The sequence below is a fragment of the Oncorhynchus tshawytscha genome, linkage group LG21 (assembly GCF_018296145.1).
Source record: "Oncorhynchus tshawytscha isolate Ot180627B linkage group LG21, Otsh_v2.0, whole genome shotgun sequence".
NCBI lineage: Eukaryota > Metazoa > Chordata > Actinopteri > Salmoniformes > Salmonidae > Oncorhynchus > Oncorhynchus tshawytscha.
Genome location: NC_056449.1, coordinates 1,978,484 through 2,002,171, shown reverse-complemented (window position 1 = coordinate 2,002,171; position 23,688 = coordinate 1,978,484). Strand labels below are relative to the sequence as shown.

The following is a 23,688-nucleotide window of genomic DNA, read 5'->3' as shown; positions in this document are numbered from 1 at the left end:
GTGCCTGTGTACATAAATGTTCCTCTCGTTGAGGAATGTAATCATCTGTATCTGAGGGGGATGAATCAACCGTTTCTGATCTGTCGGTGCTTCACCTGACGCCACGCATGAGAATAAACGTAGAAAATCTGGGTTAGAGACTGTATGAGCAAAGAGAACATTATCCCTTTAAGATATGCACTTAAGAGATCAGGCACTTTTTAAGTGGTCCACATGATCTGGGTGCTTGTCAATAGCAGAGGATTGGAGCTTGGTATCTCTATTTGTTCCATTAGCTCATTTTCCAAGTATGAAGAGTGTCAATTCATAGGCACTTCACGTCTTAGACATTCTGATCTTTCAAAAAAATTCTCAGCTGAAATCCTGTCTTTTGACGTTCCAGCCAGTGAGTGATGAGTGAGTGAGTGAACTTAGAGAGGCTTGCTAAAGTGGCAGCAGTTCACAGTGTGAGGATTTGAAAAGGCTGCGGCGGTATTAGAATCTCCCAGGCTGCTCTGCTCCTCTCCTGTGAGTCTGAGTGACTCCTGAGTCACGGCTGTGAATCACTACTCTCTCCATGTCTTTCTCCCTCCCTACTGTAGCCAGCAGTGTGGCATTGACGCCACATGGCAGCGTGGCTCTCTGTCTCTTACAAACTCCGCTTTGCCTCACTGGGCCCCACCATCATGACTCACTCCACCTGATGGCCATACTGCCAGTTGCCCGGCAACTATTATTTGACATCATCACCCTCCCAGAGGGTTCCCATGTTTGACAGGTCCACATAACTCAGCCGTTTGGTCGTTCGGTTGGTGGAAGTGCATAGTCCTCCACTGGTTACCGTGATGTCTACTGTACTGCCGTTGCCTGAGGCAGTGGAGAGGCTGCAGGGGTTCATGACTGGAGGTCAGTCGTCACGGTGATGCAGTGGCTGGGCTGGTACCAAACACACTGCATCCCCTGGAGCCATACAAGGGTATCAATGAGTGTCCCTGACTCACTGTCATAACCGCTAGTGCGGGTTGACTCATAACCTGCAGTCCCCACAGATATATCCACGGGTGGGTGGGTGGGTAAGCGGTAATTAAATATTTTTTTATAAATGTATAATTCTTGTGGGATCTCTAGCTATTGGCTCCATTGAGATTTTCTTTCATTATTTTTATCTGGCATTAGTGTGTAAGCCTAAGCTTTAGGGCCTAACTGTACGCGGGCCAAATACTCTACAAGCCAATCGCCAAATGCTTTTGGGAACTGGGTAGAAAAAGTTTACATTGGCAAAAAAGACAATGTCAGAGCTTAACTCAATAAGAGAAAAGCTGCGAAATGAAGAGGGGGGGCCAGAAAAGTAAAGTTTGGGAAAGATGATAGCAGTGCTGGCTATGTTATGTGTGATGATTGTGAGGAACTATACAAATTCGACAGTCCCAAGACGGGTACTTCAAACAGGCCTATGGCATGTCAAGGGGGTTAAATGTAAACTGAAATCTGGACACTGACTGTAGGTCTATAACCTCTCAAATAGCCTTAATATTAACTCCTGCAGGATTAAGCATTACTTGCAGTAAAATTATGACTCAGGAACAAGAGTGGAGAAATATGGTTTCTTTCTTTCAGCATCTTGAGAGAATGCGAATGTGCAGTTATACAGTATTCCGTCTGTAGAGGTGCTATCTTTCTCAGCATCATAAAATCTGTTAGAATTTCAACCACATAAAATATGCCTACAAGCCGAACTGAAATCTTATCAGAAACATGTTGGTTCGTTTTCACAACCTTCAATTTCCTTACAACCGGTCAAACTGATGTTATTTGGGAATTTTGAACAGAAAATCTTTCTAGTGTTTTTGGAGGTTCTTGCATTTTCTCCTCTAAATATATTTTCTCCGTGAAAGAAGCAGAGATGACAGAGAGAACGTTACCAATGTCAACAAGACTGATGCATTAATTCTATCAATTTATGACATTATTCTGGTGAGCAAGGGTTTCTTTAGCAACGTATAATGACAGAAGAGAAGCCCCATGCATCTAATTACAAGAAGAAACATTTGTAAAATCAGGCAAAAAGAATCCTGCATCCCCTGTTAAAGATTTGTTCTGGCGTCTCTGACTGTAGCCTACAACACATTTTCGATATTAGCGGTTTAGAGTTTGGGTGTGGACCTCAGTTTTGAACTTTATCACATATAGTCGGGTGGTTGCGGATGGGTAATTGCAATCGCGGGTGGGTGCGGGTGGACATACAGCTGACCCGCGCACCACTAATAACCACCCCCTGCCCTAAAGCCCACTCAGCATCTCTATTCACTCTGGTCTGTCCCTCTGTGACCTGTATGTCACTCTGGAGCCAATCAGCACCTGCTACAAAGGTCAAAGTTCACCGAAAAGGCAGCGTATATGTTTGCATCTAAAAAGGCAATTCCTTTTTCAGTTCATATGGTCCCAGCGCACGTTACATTCAAATTCTGCACAGGCTATTAAGCACAGAATTGATTTCTAAACAAAAGACTGCGTCTCTGCGTGCAAGAAGGTCAAAGCGCCTTTCACACATCTAGGATCTAAATTTGCCTGGCTGCATTCACCCTTGATGAATTTGATCAGATTTGTATTGGAATACAAGGGCCCATTATAGTAAGATCACAGAGGCTTTTCTCTTTTCTCTCTGCCTGGGATCCCCAGTCTCTGGATGGAAAAGTGGCTTTGTGTGCAAACAGTAGCTGAGGCGTAACCAGGTGTAATTAACGGAGGCCAGAGAAAGGAAGTGAATCTCACTTACCCGTAGAATCTCCTCCACACAGCTGGAGTCACTGGACAGGCTGACCTGCACACACACAGAAGAAAAATACTTGTTAGGGAGAGGAAGAAAAGACAACAAAAGATTGTTTCAAAGTAGCCAAAAGGTTCTGAGAGCGCTTCTGATGTAAAGGGTGAACTGAAGTCCATCTCAACAAAAAACAACAGATCAAATAAAGAAAACCCCCAGAATATTTGATATTTTCATTCGCAGACATAGGAAACACATATCCATATTGAGTGGTATTTATTATTCACAGACAGAGAGGACAAATAGGCCCATCTATTCTCAGTCAGAGAGATGACTGCTAGGGGATGACATCACTCTTAATGGCTCACAAAGGGTCTTAGGGAACCACACAGTACCAGCCAGCCAACAGCTCACCCCCTCAACCCAGACTTGGAGCAGACCAGTACTGCCCCAGACTGGGTCAGATGAATCCTAGGCCTGGAATGGGCCAGGATTGTATTTCATTTGTAATTGAGAAAACAATACCTCATCTTTTAATTGCATACAGAACGAAGATGCCTGATGTACTCGCAGTAATTGCAATAATGTCAGTATTACAAGTGGAACAAATGACAAGCCATGGTAATGCCATGAGGTCACCATGCAGTCATTGCCAAAGACAGGCTGAACTGATAAAATATTAAAATTCAATATGCCACCTGGCTCTATACAGTATATAGATCATGTTGGCAAACATGCTAATTGCAGCTCAACAGATAATTACGGAATCTAAGTATAACCTAATACCTCATCACAAACTAATAGAGAGAGTGATGATTTTTCTGGATATGGCCAGTTCATAGCAAATTTGACCATAGCAGTGAATATCCAGTAATGTGTGTGTGTGTGTGTGTGTGTGTGTGTGTGTGTGTGTGTGTGTGTGTAGGCTAAAATACGTACTGTGATCTCTGGGCTGGCTGATGAGATCATGCCACCCACAGAGCCACATGGGACCCTGGATGACTGGCTGGCCCTCACACAGTCTCCTCTACTCTGCTCTGCTTTTACCTCTGCTCTGGTAGTGGCATCAGCCCACCCCGTGCATGACTGGGGGCATCTTGGCACTGGAAAGGTCAGTGAGTCCGAAGAGAGGGTTAGGGGCGTTGGGTAGGGAGGAGACGTGGGGTGAGGAGTGATGGAGGGAGCAGAGCTGGGCTTTATCCACCTCAGGCTACAGGGAGCTGGGTAGCTACACACAGTAGCATCTCCAAGACGCTCCTTATGCCATGGCTGACCTGTCGTGTTCCTCCAGCCTCCTTCTACACTACCATCCTCTGACTCTGTTTGACACAATGGTGTGATCTGTGCTGTAAAGCTGCTAAACTACAGTGGCAATGAGGAGATAAATAAAGATACAATATACTCAGTAAGAGTTTGTAATTGTAAATTATTGTGATTTAATGAATATGCATCTTTGCAAAGTACCAGCTCCTATTGAATTCTGAGTATCAACAGAACCGAAACCATGACAGAGAGCAATTATAACACACAAAATGGTAGAACGCGTTGTTTAACTATTACATCAAAGAGTGAATTAGTAAAACTATATCTATATTTCACCGGTATTCCTCTCCAGAGATATTAGTGTTTGACTGTGTGTTTATGAATGAGCCATGCTATACAGTGCCAGTCCACAGCGGAGGGTGTCTGAAGTCATCCTAATTCATCCCAGATCCCACAAGGGGGATTGGAGTCAGTAGGAGCTTTGTAAACAAGCCTCACAGACAGACATAAACTTCCTGTTAGCTCAACCAACAGCACATAATATCCTGTTCCCATAGAAACCAACCAAGTGACTCTAATCAGATGGGTTCACTACCATTGTCCTGGCTCTGTCTAATATCACTCCGTGGTACAGAAGTACAGGGGCACAACTTATTCCAGCCACACCGGGTCCATATCACCGTCACCTGTGGTGAACCCCATTTAGATTCCAGGTGTGACTCTCGGAGGTGCTCGATGTCTGTCTCCTCTGCCTCGGGAATGAACACCAAATGTCAAAGATATAAAGAGGAATCCCAGTTACGTGACAAACAGTTTAGACCCACTCTGAGAGGTTTGGGCTTGTCGGGATCAAGTCAGATGTGACAGATATCTGGGTTCGTATTGCAGATATTGAAGTTATTGTCATGGTTATGATACTGGAGCTAATGGAAGGCAGTTGAGGTAAAATAAAGATCGTCAGAGGCAGTGCAGCCGGCTGGCTGACATAAATTGTGACATTTCAGATAGCTTTTGACAAATGTGATTGAACAGACAATGCATTTCCAATGGGTTGAGGAGTGTGTTTACAGACGCATTAAAGCACGTTAATTTCTCAATATCCCCAAAGTTATTTTGCAAAATGGCTGGAACAGAATTATCCAGCTGAGATCTTATTTCCTAACTCAGGCAGGGTTCTCTGTGTGCCTGTCGTTCCAGTCAGATTGAATGGACTTACAAATGATTTTTCTGCGATAGGCAATTTCCCCATGTGAATAAAAGCTTTGCAAGATGCCCGTGTTCCAGAATAGCGTGATTCCATGGGCAATGTAAAATAAAAATGAGATATGCTCTTCAGATGTAATTCTCTACAGTTCCATGTTAAAAATCATTTGTGTGGACAGTGTATGGACTGTAAAGTGCATGCAGGAGTCAAAAAAACACAAAATCCAATACTGAATATTGAGCAGCTCAGTGTTACAACCGGTTACAACTCACAAGTTTTAATCACACTAAAGCAGTTAATTGTATCTTCGCAGTGATGAATTTAACATGCTTGGTGTTTTTCTCACACGGAGATCACTGGAAGTGTCATTAATCTCTCTCCAAGTTATTTTTTTTTGGCAAGACACGGGTAAACGGGGGGGAAAAAATGGAAAAAAGGATAGAACATGTTTTTGTCAGTCACCTCGTTCTGCAAACTGCAGAATGCTTTCAGGGGAAAATAAGACCAATTGCTTTGAATGATGTGCAGATCCAGGGAATGTTGCAGAGGCAATTACTGGGGCAGAAATACGTTTTCTTTGAAATAGCTGTTGAGAAAAGCGTCTGTGCATCAACAACAGATAAGATGTATTAGCTTCATTTTTAAAAACGCATGTATCAAAGTTGCACAAGGCTCTGATGCTCTCGGCAACCACTCAAATTGTGCTTAAAAAGTGGAAGAGCAGCTCCGGGAACAAATAGGTAGATTTGAACATGAGACGATAAGCAGAGGCTCACAGAGGGCTTTTTAGCTGTCTATCCTTCTGACAGTGGACAGATGAATAAACAACAGGAAAAACATGATTGATGACAGAAAAAAGGACACACAGATAGACAGTCACAGACAGGCACATAGGGCAGTCGGCCCATTTCATGGGCTGACTGATATATAGACACAGATGAATAGATAAACTTATGAGTTGGAAAATAAATGTATCTCTCTAGATGAGCATTTGTTTGTCAGTGATTGTGTGTGACAAGCAGACATCAGATGCAGGTATTTGCGCCGCACCATGCCTCAGGTTATACACACAAAACCCAAGCGAGATATTAGTCAATTTGAGTCAACATCTTTATTAACAATGAAAAAGGGGGAGGCTTGCAAGCCGAATAACACCATCCCAACTGTGAAGCACAGGGGGGCAGCATCATGTTGTGGGGGTGCTTTGCTGCAGGAGGGACTGGTGCACTACACAAAATAGATAGCACATGAGGTAGGAAAATTCTGTGGATATATTGAAGCAACATCTCAAGACAGTCAGGAAGTCAGGAAGTTAAAGCTTGGTCGCAAATGGGTCTTCCAAATGAACAATGACCCCAAGCATACTTTCAAAGTTGTGGCAAAATGGCTTAAGGACAACAAAGTCAAGGCATTGGAGTGGCCATCACAAAGCCCTGACCTCAATCTTATAGAAAATTTGTGGGCAGAACTGAAAAAGCATGTGCGAGCAAGGAGGCCTACAAACCTGACTCAGTTACACCAGCTCTGTCAGGAGGAATGGGCCAAAATTCACCCAACTTATTGTGGGAAGCTTATGGAAGGCTACCTGAAATGTTTGACCCATGTTCAACCATTTATAGGCAATGCTACCAAATACTAATTGAGTGTATGTAAACTTCTGACCCACTGGGAATGTGATGAAAGAAATAAAAACTGAAATAAATCATTCTCTCTACTATTATTCTGACATTTCACATTCTTAAAATAAAGTGGTGATCTTAACTGACCTAACACAGGGAATTTTTACTAGGATTAAATGTCAGGAATTGTGAAAAACTGAGTTTAAATGTATTTGGCTAAGGTGTATGTAAACGTCCGACTTCAACTTGGGCAGTTACGGCAGTGATCCAACACGGAGCTTAAGGAGTCCTTAGGGCATTTGAGATTGAACCCCGCCTAAGGCTGAACCTAACAATAGAGGGCTAGCTCACATGAGAGAGTAGTTACTGTATCTGAGTGACCCTTTACCCAGCAGAGCTATTTCACAGAGATGGGATCAGACACTAACAGACACACAGAGGAACAAGTACAACAGAGGAACTGATGTTTGCATGAAAATGGAACAAGTTGTCCCAATGAAGTTGTCAGTCAGTAAGGAGCTCTTTGAACTGTCAGATCAACAGAGAGAAAAAACAGTTTCACTTCCTAATTCCCATTTATGCCATGTCACACACAGTAACGGGACAATAAATATTTTTTCAAAAGAGTAATATGATTAAATCAACAACACTACAGATACCTCAGTATTTTATAAATGTTCTGAGTATGCCTCCTTAAGTACAGTTTCTTACAATAAATTAAATCAGACTAGATTTACACATGCCTGCCCAAGATGAGCCTCAATCAAATGCAGCATGTTCATTCTAAATGGACGTTCTACTTTCCACCCTGTATACCCCTTTCATTGCTCACTGGCATTTCCCAGCAATACCACAATTATAAGGGAAACCGATAGATTGTTCTGTTGCATAGTGACTCACTAACATGCTTGGTTCCAGCAATTCCGCAGGCCTACTTCCATTCCTCAGGGCATACGCCAAAAAAATATTTTCTGCAGGATCGTTATAATCAGGTACTTCATTGAATTCATTGAGCTCCTGACTGATTCGGTTCTCCCTTCTATTCCACACCCTCTGCTTGCCTCTGTTTTCCATATTGTTTTATTGTAGGAGCTGGCTTTCACATTTAATCTGATTTCCACACTTCATTTTCAATGGCTTTTGTGAAGGCACAGCCGGGCTCATCTCTCACGGATAGCCCCCCACCCCCACGCACACCCACCTCTCACGCATTTCAGAACAGCCAGGGTCCCTCTGAAGCATTTAACACGTTTGTGTACTCATCATCAGATGTTTTACTGTACCTGAACACAGCAACAGGCAGCTTTCAAAGGCTTTACCTTTAGCTTTATGCTACAGACTGCCTTCAGAAAGACAGTTCTGGAAGGTATTGAGGCACCTCTTAGAGCTCATAGAGGACTTTTTTCTCCCTCTCTTTTCTTCCCAGGCCTGCTGCTCTGCCCTCTGCCCCATGGGACAGCGCCCTCTGTGTGGGCGTGCTGGGGGTGTGGGTCTGCTGGGGCATGGACACTAACACAGGGAGACACCCAGCTGGGATGAGTGGAGGGGAGGAGACTCCCCTGTCAGGCGCTGCACAGCCCCTGCCACCTCCGCTTAGCGTGACGCCGGCCATGAGGCCAAACAACACTGTGGCAAAAAGGCAGGTAGACATACAGACTCACAAAAACAATCAGACAGACATACGGATGGACAGATGGACAGACTTCACAGATGCATCCAAACACCCAAACATCCAAACACCAAAACAAATAAGATGCACCTATCCTATAGTAAGAAGTAGAGCGCCCTAGGGCTGGGTATGGAGGTAGCGGCCCAGCCTGCGCTCCTGCCACCCCCACAGAATGCACAATCCCTGGGGCTCAGCGTGCAGCCTTGCCTGCCTCTGCCTCAGCCGCCCCCCAGCGCTTACACCACCAAACAGATGGAACAAAGGGACCTAATTACCATGCAAAGCACAACATCCCTCAGATGCTAGTGGAAGCGTGACTACAGGCAGGGGGAACGCTAGCTGGTCCTGCAGGGGAAACCTCCCCCATATGACCACCCAGGCATAAAGCAGAGGACCCAGCCTGGCTTCCCTGCCAGGCAGCCAGGCTGCAGGAAGGGAGATGTGCAATCTCCAGGTACTTTAATTCACTATTAATCTTGGCTTGCTAATCATTCAGCATGATACCCCAAGTGCCTGGAGCTACAGCCAGGCTGAGGCACCGAGCACCACTCCTCTCCTCAAAGGGTAAAGTAATGAGCTCTGCCAGCATTAACAAATGATACAGTAGGAAGACTGGGGATCGTTGAGGAAGAGAGGGGGGCAAATGAGGGGAATTATAATGGTTACCCTGGGAGAATTCCAGTCCATCATCTCAAAAAGCTGACCTTTATTGTGGAACGCTAAGTGACGTGTTGTCAGGAGGGGCCAGCATCTGAGAGAGGGGCGTTGTACCACTGTAGGTGTAAAATCTCCCTCCACAGCAATTAGCTGATGGAGTAAATACACCAGCTGCTGAACCGAGGCCCTCAGGGGCCAGACGCTTAGATCTTCTCATCTCTCACATAGAATGAAAATAGTCTCAAAAACACTATGCCAAAGGTAAAACTCAATTTTACTAACTTTCAGTGCTTAAAGCACAGCTTAAATCACAGAGGGATTGGCTATGGCCAGAGGGATTCAAAGTGGTAAATTACCTAGGGATCTTTACTCTTAGCAATCTCAAACGAGTGATGCTGTATGTTTCCACACTGCTACTGTGGAGAGTGTGAGTGAGGTCATAAAGTGGGCAGAGCTATAGGCTACCACTAATGAGCAGCAGCAGTATGTTTTACATGCATTCCAATTACGCAGCGCCGACGTCAGCCTAAGTTCCCTCTCTTATCCTAATTATCTGTTACTAATTAAAATTTTGGCTTGGGCTCTGCTAGGGAACGATGTTAACGTAAGTGTTCCTGTCAGTCCAAGAGTAATTTGATTTAGGCCGCGCTGCAGACCAATTAAATATGCTATTTATGCACAGTATGCAAGTCTCCATCTGCGTTTCATCATTATGAGGAGAGAGAGAGAGAGATGGGTGAAGAGGGAAGGATGATGGATAATGTAGAAGGGGCACTCCGGTTCTCCATAGATATAATGATTTAGGAGATCATTCTGGAGCAGACTGCATATGCAAATGATGTGGGTCTGATCTCAGGATAGAGGTCAACGTTTGAGGAAAAAATAAGCAGGGATTGGTAGGAGGATGACTAAATTGAGTATTGTATGTATAGTATGAACTATGTTCACTATAAGCCCCTTCAGCGTCATAACATAACAGCTATGTTTCAGTAGAGTGTATCCAGGCTGTATCACAACCGGCCGTGACCGGGTTTGGCCGGTGTAGGCCGTCATTGTAAATAAGAATTTGTTCTTAACTGACTTGCATAGTTAAATAAAGTTTAAATAAAAAATAAAGAGTGCAAGGGTGGCTTAGCAGCATTTCAAAAACAATTATCCAAATCTCTGAGCGGTTTGCCTCGGTTTAGTTGTCCTCGGGTCCGTTCGGGACTGGTCTCTATATTTAAAACATTGATTTATGTGTATCGGGTCTGAATAGGAAAGCCCTATGCCCATTTCGGAAAAGGTCCAACTTTTGGCATAAGAATGTCTGCTAAATGACTCGGCTGTTATAGGAACGATGCATAGTTAAAACAAGCTTAAGTTCCATCGCTATCAGGACGATATGGCAATCACAGGCAGTTACAAAAGACTACTGTAGCTAATATCCATGGAACTATATAACAATCACATTTAGCTGTCATTAGACTTTAACACACAGCCCTTGTTTCCATATATTTTCCATTTCATTTCAAGGTTTGTTTTTAAAGGCGTGAAGCTGCTAAAGTTTTGACTACAGTGTGTAAGCTACCTGGGCGCAGGTAAATAGATGGTGCTATGTTGTGTTCTTAGAGAGTCCTCTGGGGAGAGGAAACCAGGCTGATGAAAGCAAGCCAGTGAGATATAAAAAAATAAATATGAATGAGGATAGACACAATTGAGCAGAAAACACTAACACACACACTGAGATATTCACTGTCATTTTTTGGGACGTATATATGAGGAGTTGTATTGTTCTTGCCTTGCTACTCAGATACCTAGACAAATGAACTGTGCAGAGCTGTGGTGGTGAGTTGTCCCGTCAGTTACAGGTTTTAGATTGCAGCTTCACTTTATGAGCCAAAAAAGAGCATTACATAAACTAGGGGAGAAAACAGAACTTTGGCAAAGGTAGAGCCAAATGGGGAGGAGAGAGCTTCAAATACGATGATTGTTCCAAATACCCCCCCCACTCACACACACACACACACACATTATCTTCACAGCCCAGTTTATAAGCAGCATTGAGGGACTTTGAACAGTGAGACCACATGGGGTATCGTGAGCACTTGTTTCAGAGGGCATTTGTGTCCGCTGATTTTGTCAGCTGTCAAGCCCACATTACTGATGGCTCCTGACTTCAATTAATATTCATCTAGTGGAGAGGCATAGTGAGAGAGGGAGGGCCACTGTGACGCGCACACCACACTGCTCCACATCACTGACTAACAATGTATTCAAATGAGGCTCCCGGGCTCACCCAATGGCTGACTGCTCCCACTGGTCCCACAGTGGAGAGGACAACATGATGACAGGTGAATAACTGTAAATTACATGAACTCTACTTTACCTACATTCCAGTCCTCTACCTTTCATTAATGCTCTCCAACTGTGCATCTAACCAACTGTACCTCCAACCTCTTCATACTACTTTATAATCTCTTACCAATCTTTTAAATGTTGTCTTCCCCTGTCCTCCCCCCCACCAACCCTCTAACCACACCACCCCATGACCTCTTGGACCTCTAGTACTCAGCAGCCTCTCTGCCCCAGTCCAGGCCCTGAGTACAGCCCAGTCAACCCAGCCAGCCCCTCTCTGCCCCAGTCCAGGCCCTGAGTACAGTCCAGTCAACCCAGCCAGCCCCTCTCTGCCCCAGACAGGCCAGTTTGAAAGGCAATAATGTGCTAGATTAGAGGGGAACAACAATTTCATCAGGAACTCTCCAACAACAGCAGCATGAGCAGCGTGGTAGCCAGCCACGTGGATGGAGGGCACAGATAAGCTCTGCATTCTCTGCATTCTCACAGTCAACAAAAATGTAATGAGCCAGGGAGCCAGTGGCTGCTGGATCACTGGAATGCAAATCACTGGAATGCAAACACACACACACACACACACACACACACACACACACACACACACAATCATGCACACACACAGAATCACATGCAGAAATATGGGCCTTCAGGAATCATTCCGTGCTTGACCTTTGACTTGTTTTTGTCCTTCAGTTATTAATTTAACTTGCAAACACTAATGATTTCTCAGTTTTTTTCTTCTTTTTTTTACTGCCCATTTTGGCTTTGTTTCTGTGAATAATTACAATGCTGGATTGATCTCCATAGTAGTGCCCTTTGAGAGCTTTGTGTGTGTGCGTGTGCTCTGTGTGTGTGTGTGTGTGTGTGTGTGTGTGTGTGTGTGTGTGTGTGTGTGTGTGTGTGTGTGTGTGTGTGTGTGTGTGTGTGTGTGTGTGTGTGTGTGTGTGTGTGTGTGTGTGTGTGTGTGTGTGTGTGTGTGTGTGTGTGTGTTTATGTTTATCCACGCGCGTGAGTGTGTTTGTGTGCATCTGTCTGTACGTGGTGGCACCACAATCAAAATAAAAATTCAACACCCACTTAAGAGATACAGCAGACAAGCTAATGAATAGAGCAGCCTTGAACAACGTTATGATATGTATGGGATTCAGCCGGTGAGGACATGCTGTTTCAATGGAACAATAAACTCAATGAAATTCAAATCAGGCCACTATCATGGACTTGAACTCTTTTAGATACAAAAACATGATAAACTAAGACAATCCCACAGGCCCCTAAGTCTCACCTGAGGTCAGCCAGGATCAGGTAGAAACTCATTCAACCATGACAATACTGCTCTATTGAACCTAGTGTAAATGTTGAATGGATGTGGCTGGAGACCCATATATCCACTTCCAATATGTTTTACTCTTGGGTGAGTTGTATTTGGAAAAGAGGAATTGTTGTATATTGGTCCTGTTCTGTGCTCTATGGTAATCGTTATACAGGACCTGTGTGAGAGCATGCCAGGGTGCCTGTCGACTGAATCAGGGCACACCAGTAGGACGTGACAGGAGCCTGGCTCTAACCCAAATCTCTCCTGCGTTGACAGATAGCCCAGAGGCCTGTTGCTCCAGCACTAACTAACGTATACCAGGATCCCCCTGAGGCATTGTGTGGCGTAAATACCTGCATCTGAAGTCTGCTAGTCACACACAATCACTGACAAACAAACGCTCATCTAGAGAGATACATTCTCTTGCTGACACATAGGCAGCCTATACACAAAAACAGATACACCCTTACAACCATACAATCCTGGGATCCGGATAAGTGTGTTTACTAAATGACTGAAATGTAAATGCCCTCACGTGCATGCACACACACACACACACACACACACACACACACACACACACACACACAAACACACACACACACACACACACACACACACACACTTTTGAGGAGTCCAGACAGAGCAGAACAAGTGGACATCCTGAATGTAAGAATCAACCCTTGAACTGCAGGACAGACAAAGACAACTTTTCCCCATTAAGAGCGGCAGTAGTTTAAAGTGATGAGGTGCTGCATTTTTATGGAGAAGGTGACAGAAACGCTCAGAGACTACAATATGTTCTTAGGTCATTGTGACGCAGTGTCACTTCGCTGCTATAAAACACAATGGCATTACATCTCTGGCTGATGAAACGCCTCCTCTATTTCCTCCGAGTCCTGACTAGAGAACAACTGAGTCTGGAACATGCCCTGTTCTGCTCTGCACGGAATCATCATTTAGAAGACACTACTCTACCACAGAGGGCATTGTAGTTAAATATTATTACTGTTGCAAATGTAATTTCCCCTCAACACCAACCGCATCAATTAAAATGACCTACAAGCAGCTAAGACGTACTTTATACCCAGCGAGGGTGCTTTCCCTTGCCCTTGTGTAGCTAGCATTTATGCACTGAAAGCTAGCTAAGTTGTGTACAATATCTCTAAGATGAGTGTGTAGGCTGTGGATGTATGTGCATCTACAGTAAACTGGAATAAGTCATCAAAAGGACCAGTCTCATTACTAGTGGCTGGGATCAGCTGGCAGCCATATATCCACTGCTAGGCCATACTCCCCTCCTCACATCACAGAATGAGCCCCCCCCCCCAACAACTGTCCAACACCCTTCCCCCAACAACATTGTCTGTCTCCCCTCCTAAAGGATTTCTCAAACAGCTTGAGAAGCAGAAATAAACAAATCCAACCCCATTCGTTTGCATTTTTAATCAGTCGGCCCATGCAGCCTCGGAACGCACGCAGCAGCAACTCACGCTGCCTTCCATCCTTCGCCGAGTGAGGAAGTGTGAAGTCATTGTTATTCCGAGTATCGGTTACAGTGGAAGTGACACCCATGCTACCACCATATAGAACGCTATCTGCGGGAAAGCAGATAAGAATTTGATTTAACATCCAATTAAAAGGCGTCATTGAAAAATTACTTCAAATAAGCCTTTTATTTTCTTTAATCAGTCTTCGATTCAAGTCTTCCTCGGGCCTGTTCAACCACGAATCGGGGACTCATGAATTTTGATTAAAAAATCTAAGCCCGTTCCTAACCAAAGCAGATTTTTTGTTACAGGGTTTGATAGAAATTTAATAAATCTATGAGCCCCTGCCAGCTCCATTTATCATCCTTTTTCCACCAGACTGGCCCATTATGCCCAGGCAGGATATGATGAGGGAGCCAGCAAACCAAAACTTCAGAGAGGGAGATTGAAAAAGAACTATAATCACCGCTATTGAACCATATAATTGCAATAGAATATGGCTAGCTGAAACATTAGCCTTATTTCTAATGTGTGACATCCTTGTATTTAGTTAAAGCATGGCAGTCATCTAAACACTTCAGTGTGTAGGGGCAGCAGGTAGCCTAGTGGTTTGAGCGTTGCTAGATTGAATCCCCCGAGCTGACAAGGTAAAAATCTGTCGTTCTGCCGCTGAACAGGCAGTTAACCCACTGTTCCTAGGCCGTCATTGTAAATAAGAATTTGTTCTTAACTGACTTGCCTAGTTAAATAAAGGTGAAATAAAATAAAATATTGTGAGTAACACTAGCCAGCCAATAGTGGTTGTTCTATACAGGTGGCTATACTGACACCATATCACATATCATCATTCACAGCATCATTGTCTTTGGTCACAAAATTATCTTTTGACAAGGACAATAAGTGTCCCATTCTGATTATGTCAATCAAAGAAAAAAAGGGCGAACAAGTAAGATACAATTGCAGGGTTACCTTTCCCAAGGAATCCATTCAAGCTTTCCCTATTTCGCCATGGGTGACTCCCTCGTTTGGTCACATGAACTGTCCAACAGCATATGTCTTGGCTGACATTTCTGTGGGGGCAGTGGGATCCACTGGTGGTTTGGGGCTAGGGAGTGAGGGGGTGATGGGGGTGAGGGACGGGAGGATACAGAAAACAGGCACACAGCAGCACCACCGTGTGTGTGAACTGTGACATCATCCACCACCCTCCCCGAAGCTCTCTGTGACATCATCCACCACCCTCCCCGAAGCTCTCTGTGACATCATCCACCACCCTCCCCGAAGCTCTCTGTGACATCATCCACCACCCTCCCGAAGCTCTCTGTGACATCATCCATCACCCTCCCCGAAGCTCTCTGTGACATCATCCATCACCCTCCCCGAAGCTCTCTGTGACATCATCCACCACCCTCCCCGAAGCTCTCTGTGACATCATCCACCACCCTCCCCGAAGCTCTCTGTGACATCATCCACCACCCTCCCCGAAGCTCTCTGTGACATCATCCACCACCCTCCCCGAAGCTCTCTGTGACATCATCCACCACCCTCCCCGAAGCTCTCTGTGACATCATCCACCACCCTCCCCGAAGCTCTCTGTGACATCATCCATCACCCTCCCCGAAGCTGACATCATCCACCACCCTCCCGAAGCTCTCTGTGACATCATCCACCACCCTCCCCGAAGCTCTCTGTGACATCATCCACCACCCTCCCCGAAGCTCTCTGTGACATCATCCACCACCCTCCCCGAAGCTCTCTGTGACATCATCCACCACCCCACCCCCTCCCGAAGCTCTCTGTGACATCATCCACCACCCTCCCCGAAGCTCCATCATCCACCACCCTCCCCGAAGCTCTCTGTGACATCATCCACCACCCTCCCCGAAGCTGACATCATCCACCACCCACCACCCCCGAAGCTCTCTGTGACATCATCCACAACCCTCCCCCCCGAAGCTCTCTGTGACATCATCCACCACCCTCCCTCTGTGACATCATCCACCACCCTCCCCGAAGCTCTCTGTGACATCATCCACCACCCTCCCGAAGCTCTCTGTGACATCATCCACCACCCTCCCCGAAGCTCTCTGTGACATCATCCACCACCCTCCCCGAAGCTCTCTGTGACATCATCCATCACCCTCCCCGAAGCTCTCTGTGCGAAATCCATCAGCAGTAGGTCTTTCTTCTTTTTTTTCAGCCTCAAAAGATTCCACCAACACAGTGGCTGGGGCAATAACATCTGTTTGATGAATTCACTGTTATTCGCCAGGGAGGTGTTTGTGTGCCGGCTGCTTCATCACTTTTTCTTTTGTTTATTTATTTCATTTCCATACAACATAATATTCCCCCATCTTTATGAGCACTTATGCAAATGAGGAAGTCGGGGGCCCCGCCATAATTATGTTTTGATTTATAGGGCAGTCACTGACCATTACGCCAGTGGTTGTAATATCCAATTTCTGCAGGTAATTTGCACATTTGTTTCCAAGTTCAAGAGCGAGTCTTCTAAACACTATCTGTTGTTCAACACCATAATCATGGGAAGAGGGAGAACAGTGACCTGGACTAGTGCATGGAGACCCATAGGGACTTGCACTGCAGCCTTATAGAAACATTGGGCCACCACTAATTTACCAATGGGCTGGATCAAATAAGCCACCCTGAGAGAGACAGGCTCTTTTTTTTGAGGATCAGTGAATTATAAAATATATAACAAGAATGTAAGATGTTTTTCCTGGCTAGGAGCTTGAAAGCCCAGTGGTTACTTGGTTAACTGCAGAATACCAGTGGGTTCTATAAATCATAAATCAGACCGGGCTATGGTTTAAAGGATACCACAAGTTAGGAACTCCCTTTTCTCCATCTGCAACATGACAAAATAACAAAAGCATGAGACATGGGTTCACAAGCAATTACATACACACACACACACACACACACACACACACACACACACACACACACACACACACACACACACACACACACACACACACACACACACACACACACACACACACACACACACACACACACACACACACACACACACACACACACACACACACACACACAATGCTCCAATGGCAATCCCAAACATACTGCGTGTGTTATTCAAACCTGAACAGTGGAACTACAGCAATGTGTCTTCTCCAGCTGAAGTGTATAAAGCCTAGAGGAGCTATTCAGCGTCTTGACTGCTTTATCTGTCTCCACCAAGGGCACTGGGGCTTTTAACAGCCAGCCTGTGTGAACTGTTGTTGTTTAATTCCAGTTTCCTCCTCACGTCACCCCTGTGCCTGTGTCTTCAGTGGAAATCAAAACCCACTTAGAGACGCAAACGACTAATGTCTCTGATAATTTAAAATCGGCACCCTCGTAAATGTGAATAGTTCGCAGCAGTCACTGTAATTGTGGTGGAGGGAAAATTGCAGCTGATACCATCTCCAGGATTTGGGAAATTCACAACAATAATTAATTGGCTCGGAAGCGCTTCCTCCTCCTCCCTGCCTGCCTGCCGCCTGCATGAGCGGTGGAAGAGAATGGAGAGTGATTGACAGGTCGAACAGAGAGGAGAAATAGCGCCTGCTAAATGTGTGGGTTCTCGCTGGTAGGGGGTTCGTTTGTCTCTGTGTAGTTATGTGTGTGGTCCCTCCGTGTGTGGTTCTCTCTCTGTGTGCTGCTTATGTATGCTTGCCCCTGCCCCGCTCTGTGCCAATGGCGGCAGAGGGAGAGTGGGCGAGAGAACTACACACCGCTGTACGGACAGGCACTCATGGACAGGCACTCACTTCTGCTCTTCCTCCAACTGCCTGGCTGCAGCCAAGGCCATGGCAGAAGCAGCCAACACAGAAAGATTAACTGCCATTGATCTGCTTGGGTAAACCTGCCAGAGTTCATTGAGCGACTCGCCCTGCCTGGTCGTCAGGGTCAACAGGCTCCATGTCAACCGTGAGGAGTCACCTTTCTCTGCTGGACCCTTTCCTATCTCAGTGGCTCGTCACTATAGTTAATTATCTTCCTTCCATTAGGCCATTATTACGGCCTACTTTCCTCCTGCATGTTAAACCCTTTGACCTGGCAGTGGTTCGGTCCACCTTCTGTGTTTATCCCTACGCAGAGAAAAGTCAGGTGTCAGCGAAACATTCTCAGACTACACCCTGCTCTCATGCTAGCACGGCATCAAAGGTGATCGTGTTTTCTGTAATAACAAACTGATGTTGTTCTGAGCTCACACGCCGCCGGTGGTAGATCTACAGTATGTTGGGTATCTCATCTATTGGCACTTTTATGGACCTAAGAGAGAAAGAAATAAGCATGTCAACCTGTGGGATAATTTTACTCCTTCAAGCATCAAGACCCTGACTAGTTTAAAGACTGAAATAGTAACAAATACACATTAGTATTCACTTGAATACATCCAGCACTGAAGTAATCTATAACTAAACACATCCACCTTTAGGTGGAGCATGTGCATAGTATGTCAATGTTTACCTGATATAGACATCAGGAGAGGCAACAAGGCAGCTTGTGTAACACAGGACTGCTTGAACGATCTGAGCTTGTGACTGATGGCAGACAAGACCTGGAGCTATAAAAACCCAGTCCTGACAAACAGACAATATGCCACTGGTCTACAGTAAAGCCAGGTTAAGGACACAGTTACAGCTGACAATTTCCATGAATTAAATGTGGATGAGGACCATCCAGCTGACCCAATCAACCAACAGACTTCTAAATGGACAGTTGAGAATAGGTGGGACTGGGTCAAGGGTCAGGTTGGTGTAGGCACACTGTGCTCTCTGGCCACCATGGTATAGCCGTGCAGTTGTGGTCTGGGTTTGAAGCCCTGGGCGTTTGAGGTATCACCTGCAGGCTGTGCACATTGTCATTCCACCCTTGTCCTGACCAGAGTTGAGATCTGAAACCCGAGCAGCCAGTCATTTGGTGAGAGGAGAGGACAGGGGCACAGCCCTGTAACTCAAACTGAGAAGAATCACACCACCGCACCTCTCCGGTTTCTTTCCTGTATGTCTGTAATCTGGGAACTAAGACGGCAGCCATCAGAGCCTGCAGTAAGGAGATACTCCAGACTGCTACAGTACATGACTGACTGAGGGTGTGTAACTGCAGGCTGCAGTAAGAACAGGTGCAACACTGGCCCTTTCTCTAAGATAGTCCCTCAATTCATTGAGTTGAACTACATGATACTGTACAACAGGGCAGATCTAACCCCTCTACATGAGAATGATCAGTGGTGACTTTTCACAATTAACCACCCAGGGCTTTTGAAAAGGCAATCACTTTAAAAAATACCAACTGACAGTGTAGCACTGTGACATGAGTGCATGCCTGCATGCCTTTGTCTTTTCATGGCCACAATTGTTGTTGTATGACTGTGGTTAGTGGCCCAGAGCCAGCTGGCAGTGTCTGTGGGAGCTGTCATTGTCCTGTGGCAAGTGGGAACATGCTCCAGACCTCAGTAGGGACAGGTTTGGACACCCCACCGCCACTGGCCACCCCGCCGCCACTGGCCTGGCTGGCTGAGCTGGAGGTTTTTGGAGGGGCAGAGATAGAGGTCCCCCTGATACCACAACAGTGGTGTCAGCTCCCTGGTTCCCCAGAACCCCTACCCCCACTTTCCTTCTCTGTATCTCTCTCTCCCTCTCTCTCTCTTTCCATTCATTTCTCCCTCTATATCTCTATTTCTCCCTCTCTATCTCCCTCCCTCCCTCCCTCCCTCCCTCCCTCCCTCCCTCCCTCCCTCCCTCCCTCCCTCCCTCCCCCTCCCTCCCTCCCTCCCTCCCTCCCTCCCTCCCTCCCTCCCTCCCTCCCTCCCTCCCTCCCTCCCTCCCTCTCCTCTCCTGTCCTCTCTAAGCCCCTCTCCCTCAGATCACTGAGGGTGGAACAAGTGGATCTGTGTGTGTGAAGATACGGCTAATACATAGGAGGAGGGCGGAGCCGGGACTTTGGCAGCCAGAGGACTTCGGCAGCCAGAGGACTTCATAAATCCTTTATCATTAATTAGCATAAGCAACTGGTAAACAATAATTTTGTAATGTACATTGAACATTTTAAACTATTGTACAACTCATTCCTTTTGCCAAGAAAAATCGTATAACCTTGAAATAATTTATCTCTATGAGCACGCATCCACTTGGTGTTTTGATTAGCTAATGCAATTTACATGTGGGGCCTAATGTGTACGTTATCTCTCTTCTTCTCTCCTCGGCTCTCTAATCAGCACACAGTGGGGCCAGAGCAGTTACATGCACAGCTAATGGATGACTCTGTCACTTTATATTCAAACCTTCATTAAAAGACCACGGTACATCTGAACACTACTTCACTGCTCTGCAAACAGAGGAGGCAAAAGAACATGCATCCCCGAGAGAGGGCAGACATACACACCCTCTAGCGCTCTCTCTCTCATCCTCTATCTTACGCTGACATACGCACATTAATTAAATTACACTCACAAGCCAAAAGAAAGTATCTCAGAGTACTAAATCGCATGCTGTAGAAGCACTTTGAGTTCAAAATGTACTTTTCTCCCGCAAGATGCATGGGCAGAGGGCTCTAAGATTGTAAGGCATGCATGTACCCCTGTATGACATTTGAATTAGATTTCTCTTCGATTTACAGTCTGCATTTTATACACTTATAAAACAGATGTGCACGCAAAAGGCAATGTGCGAGAGTGACTCAGATTGTGGATTTCACTACAACTGGCTATCTTACAATTTCAAAACACGAACATTTGACTCAGTGTGAGTCTGCAATAGAACTGAGGTCAAACCGGGAAGTGCCATCTCAGGAAGTGACCTCTGGTTAATCTCTCACTTGAACCCATCAGTGAAGTCAAGGTCAGACAGAAGTTGAACCAACGTCAGATCAGTCCTTCAAAGCATGGTCCCGGTGCAGCTAGCTACCACCACATTCATTCGTACCATGTGTGTTTGCACACAAGCACTGTAGTATTTCACACCACCGTGCTCACACCCACACTCCAGGAGATCCGAGTACACACAGAACAGGGAGGCCAAATTCTCATCCTCTGGGGAGTCTCACCCTGTGTACGTGTTAGGTGGAGATGGGGGAGATAGGCTACACTACAGAAAACTACACTGTAAAAAAAAAGTACTGTACATTCAATGTACAAGGCAAACAGCTGCAATAGGATTGCTCAACAAGATGTTCACGGAAACGTTTTGTTGGGAATTTGCTCAACATCCTATTGCATCTGGTTGCCTTACAATTGTATGTTGAATCAACATTTATACAGTACCAGTCAAAAGTTTGGACACACCTACTCATTCAGTGTTTTTTCTTTATTTTTACTATTTTCTACATTGTAGAATAATAGTGAAGACATCAAAACTATGAAATAACACATATGGAATCATGTAGTAACCAAAAAAGTGTTAAACAAACCAAAATCTTTTTTATATTTGAGATTCATCAAAGTAGCCACCCTTTGCCTTGATGACAGCTTTGCACACTCTTGGTATTCTCTTAACCAGCTTCATGAGGTAGTCACCTGGAATGCATTTCAATTAACAGGTGTGCCTTGTTAAAAGTGAATTTGTGGAATGTATTTTCCTCGTAATACGTTTGAACCAATCAGTTGTGTTGTGACAATGTAGGGGTGGTATACAGAAGATAGCCCGGTCCTGGCCCAATGTTCTAACCTCTAGGCTACCTGCCGCACCAATGAACCTGGTTGAGAAAATGCCAAGAGTGTGCAAAGCTGTCATCCAGGCAATGTGTGGCTATTTGAAGAATCTCAAATATATAATATATTTAGATTTGTTTAACACTTTTTTTGGTTACTACATGATCCCATATGTGCTATTTCATAGTGTTGATGTCGTCACTATTACTCTACAATGTAGAAAATAGTACAAATAAAGTAAAACCCTTGAATGAGTAGGTGTTCCAAAACGTTTGACCGGTAGTGTATATGATGAGTGGAGGAAATAACAACTATCTGTTGGATGGCATTATCATAAAGATCCTATTAACTCACAATTATAGAATCCTATGAAGTATAGGATCTATATGAGCATTACTACACCAGACTGATTCTTCCTACAACAGTTCTTTCCTTAGCCAACACAATTCCCATTTCCTTAAACCAAGCGGATTTGATGTGTAAAGCAGTGATGCAAAAAAACGCAAACCGTGTAAGCTCAGAGAAAATCCAGCTGAGAATCTTCTTAATAGCTAAACTCAACTAAATAATCTCCAATTAAAGTGTTATAGAGAGTGGAAAGCAGGCTGGGGGTGGCATAGAGAGCTATTGAAGGGGCACAGAGGTACCTGAGGGTGGTCAGAGGGGTGTGAACTAACCTCAGAGCAGACTAATGGCTTGTGTATCCACCGGCAGCGCCAGGGCTACATTTAAACATGAGCAGACAGCCAGTAATAAGCATCATCCATCACGTCTTAGATTTGGCTCTGTGACTAAGGACTCTCACTGTCAATAAACAGGCCAGTTTACCTGAGTCATCAACACCTGCTTACTGCTGTGACTGATCAGGGTCGTTTCACTATGCTGGAGACGAAATAACCACAGACGTACTTACTGTACACACACACACACACACACACACACACACACACACACACACACACACACACACACACACACACACACACACACACGTGCATGAGCTACACACGCACACATGTACACACTCACACACAAACTAACACATACACACCTAACTGCCGAGAAAGTCAAAGCCTGTACACACACTTGGAAGTAGGAGAAGCAGAGTGTATACGATTGTCTCCAGGATCTCAGTCAGTATATGGTAGCTGAGGGATGATCTGACCTTGATATTTACGCTCAATAGATTCATGGGGCTCCAGTCAGAAGACTTCACCCATCCACAGCGAGAGCCACACTGAGACCCTCCAAATCCCTTTGTCATTCATACAGATCTAATCGCAAATTACATCTCACACTTTTATACTCTCATTCTCTCTCTAAAAAATATTTGAAACCAAAATAACAAACTATTTCTCCCAGCTGATAAATAGGGTTTAGCCTCCGGTCGGGCCACCTCTGTATTATATATTCATGGTTTTCTAAACTGCCTTTAACAGCTTCTGCAGATGCAAAATACTAAAAATTCCACTTTTGCTCTTCTGTGTTAAATTTGCATATCTGGTCATGCTCTGCTTGACATACTTGCAAAATTGCACAGCGGGTATTTTATTACAAGCCACCACAGATATTCAGCGACAGCAGAGAGCATCAAAAATAAATGAAAAAGACTAAAGAGCTACCAGTAGGCCACATAGTGTATTGTTTTGCAATGCCTAGAACCATAAAGCGTTTCTTTTTTTCAGGGCAAGAGGCATGAACCATGCTTGGATGGCG

General features: G+C 45.1%; 1 protein-coding gene across 1 annotated transcript in view; it reads right to left on the bottom strand.

Moving 5' to 3' along the window:
* The window catches only part of LOC112220462 (AF4/FMR2 family member 2-like), a 182,378-nt gene that overhangs the window by 99,914 nt on the left and 58,776 nt on the right, over positions 1–23,688 (bottom strand). The window contains exon 4 of the mRNA XM_042302838.1: positions 2,756–2,800. Coding sequence (XP_042158772.1) covers positions 2,756–2,800 — 45 coding nt within the window. The remainder of the gene's footprint in view (positions 1–2,755; positions 2,801–23,688) is intronic.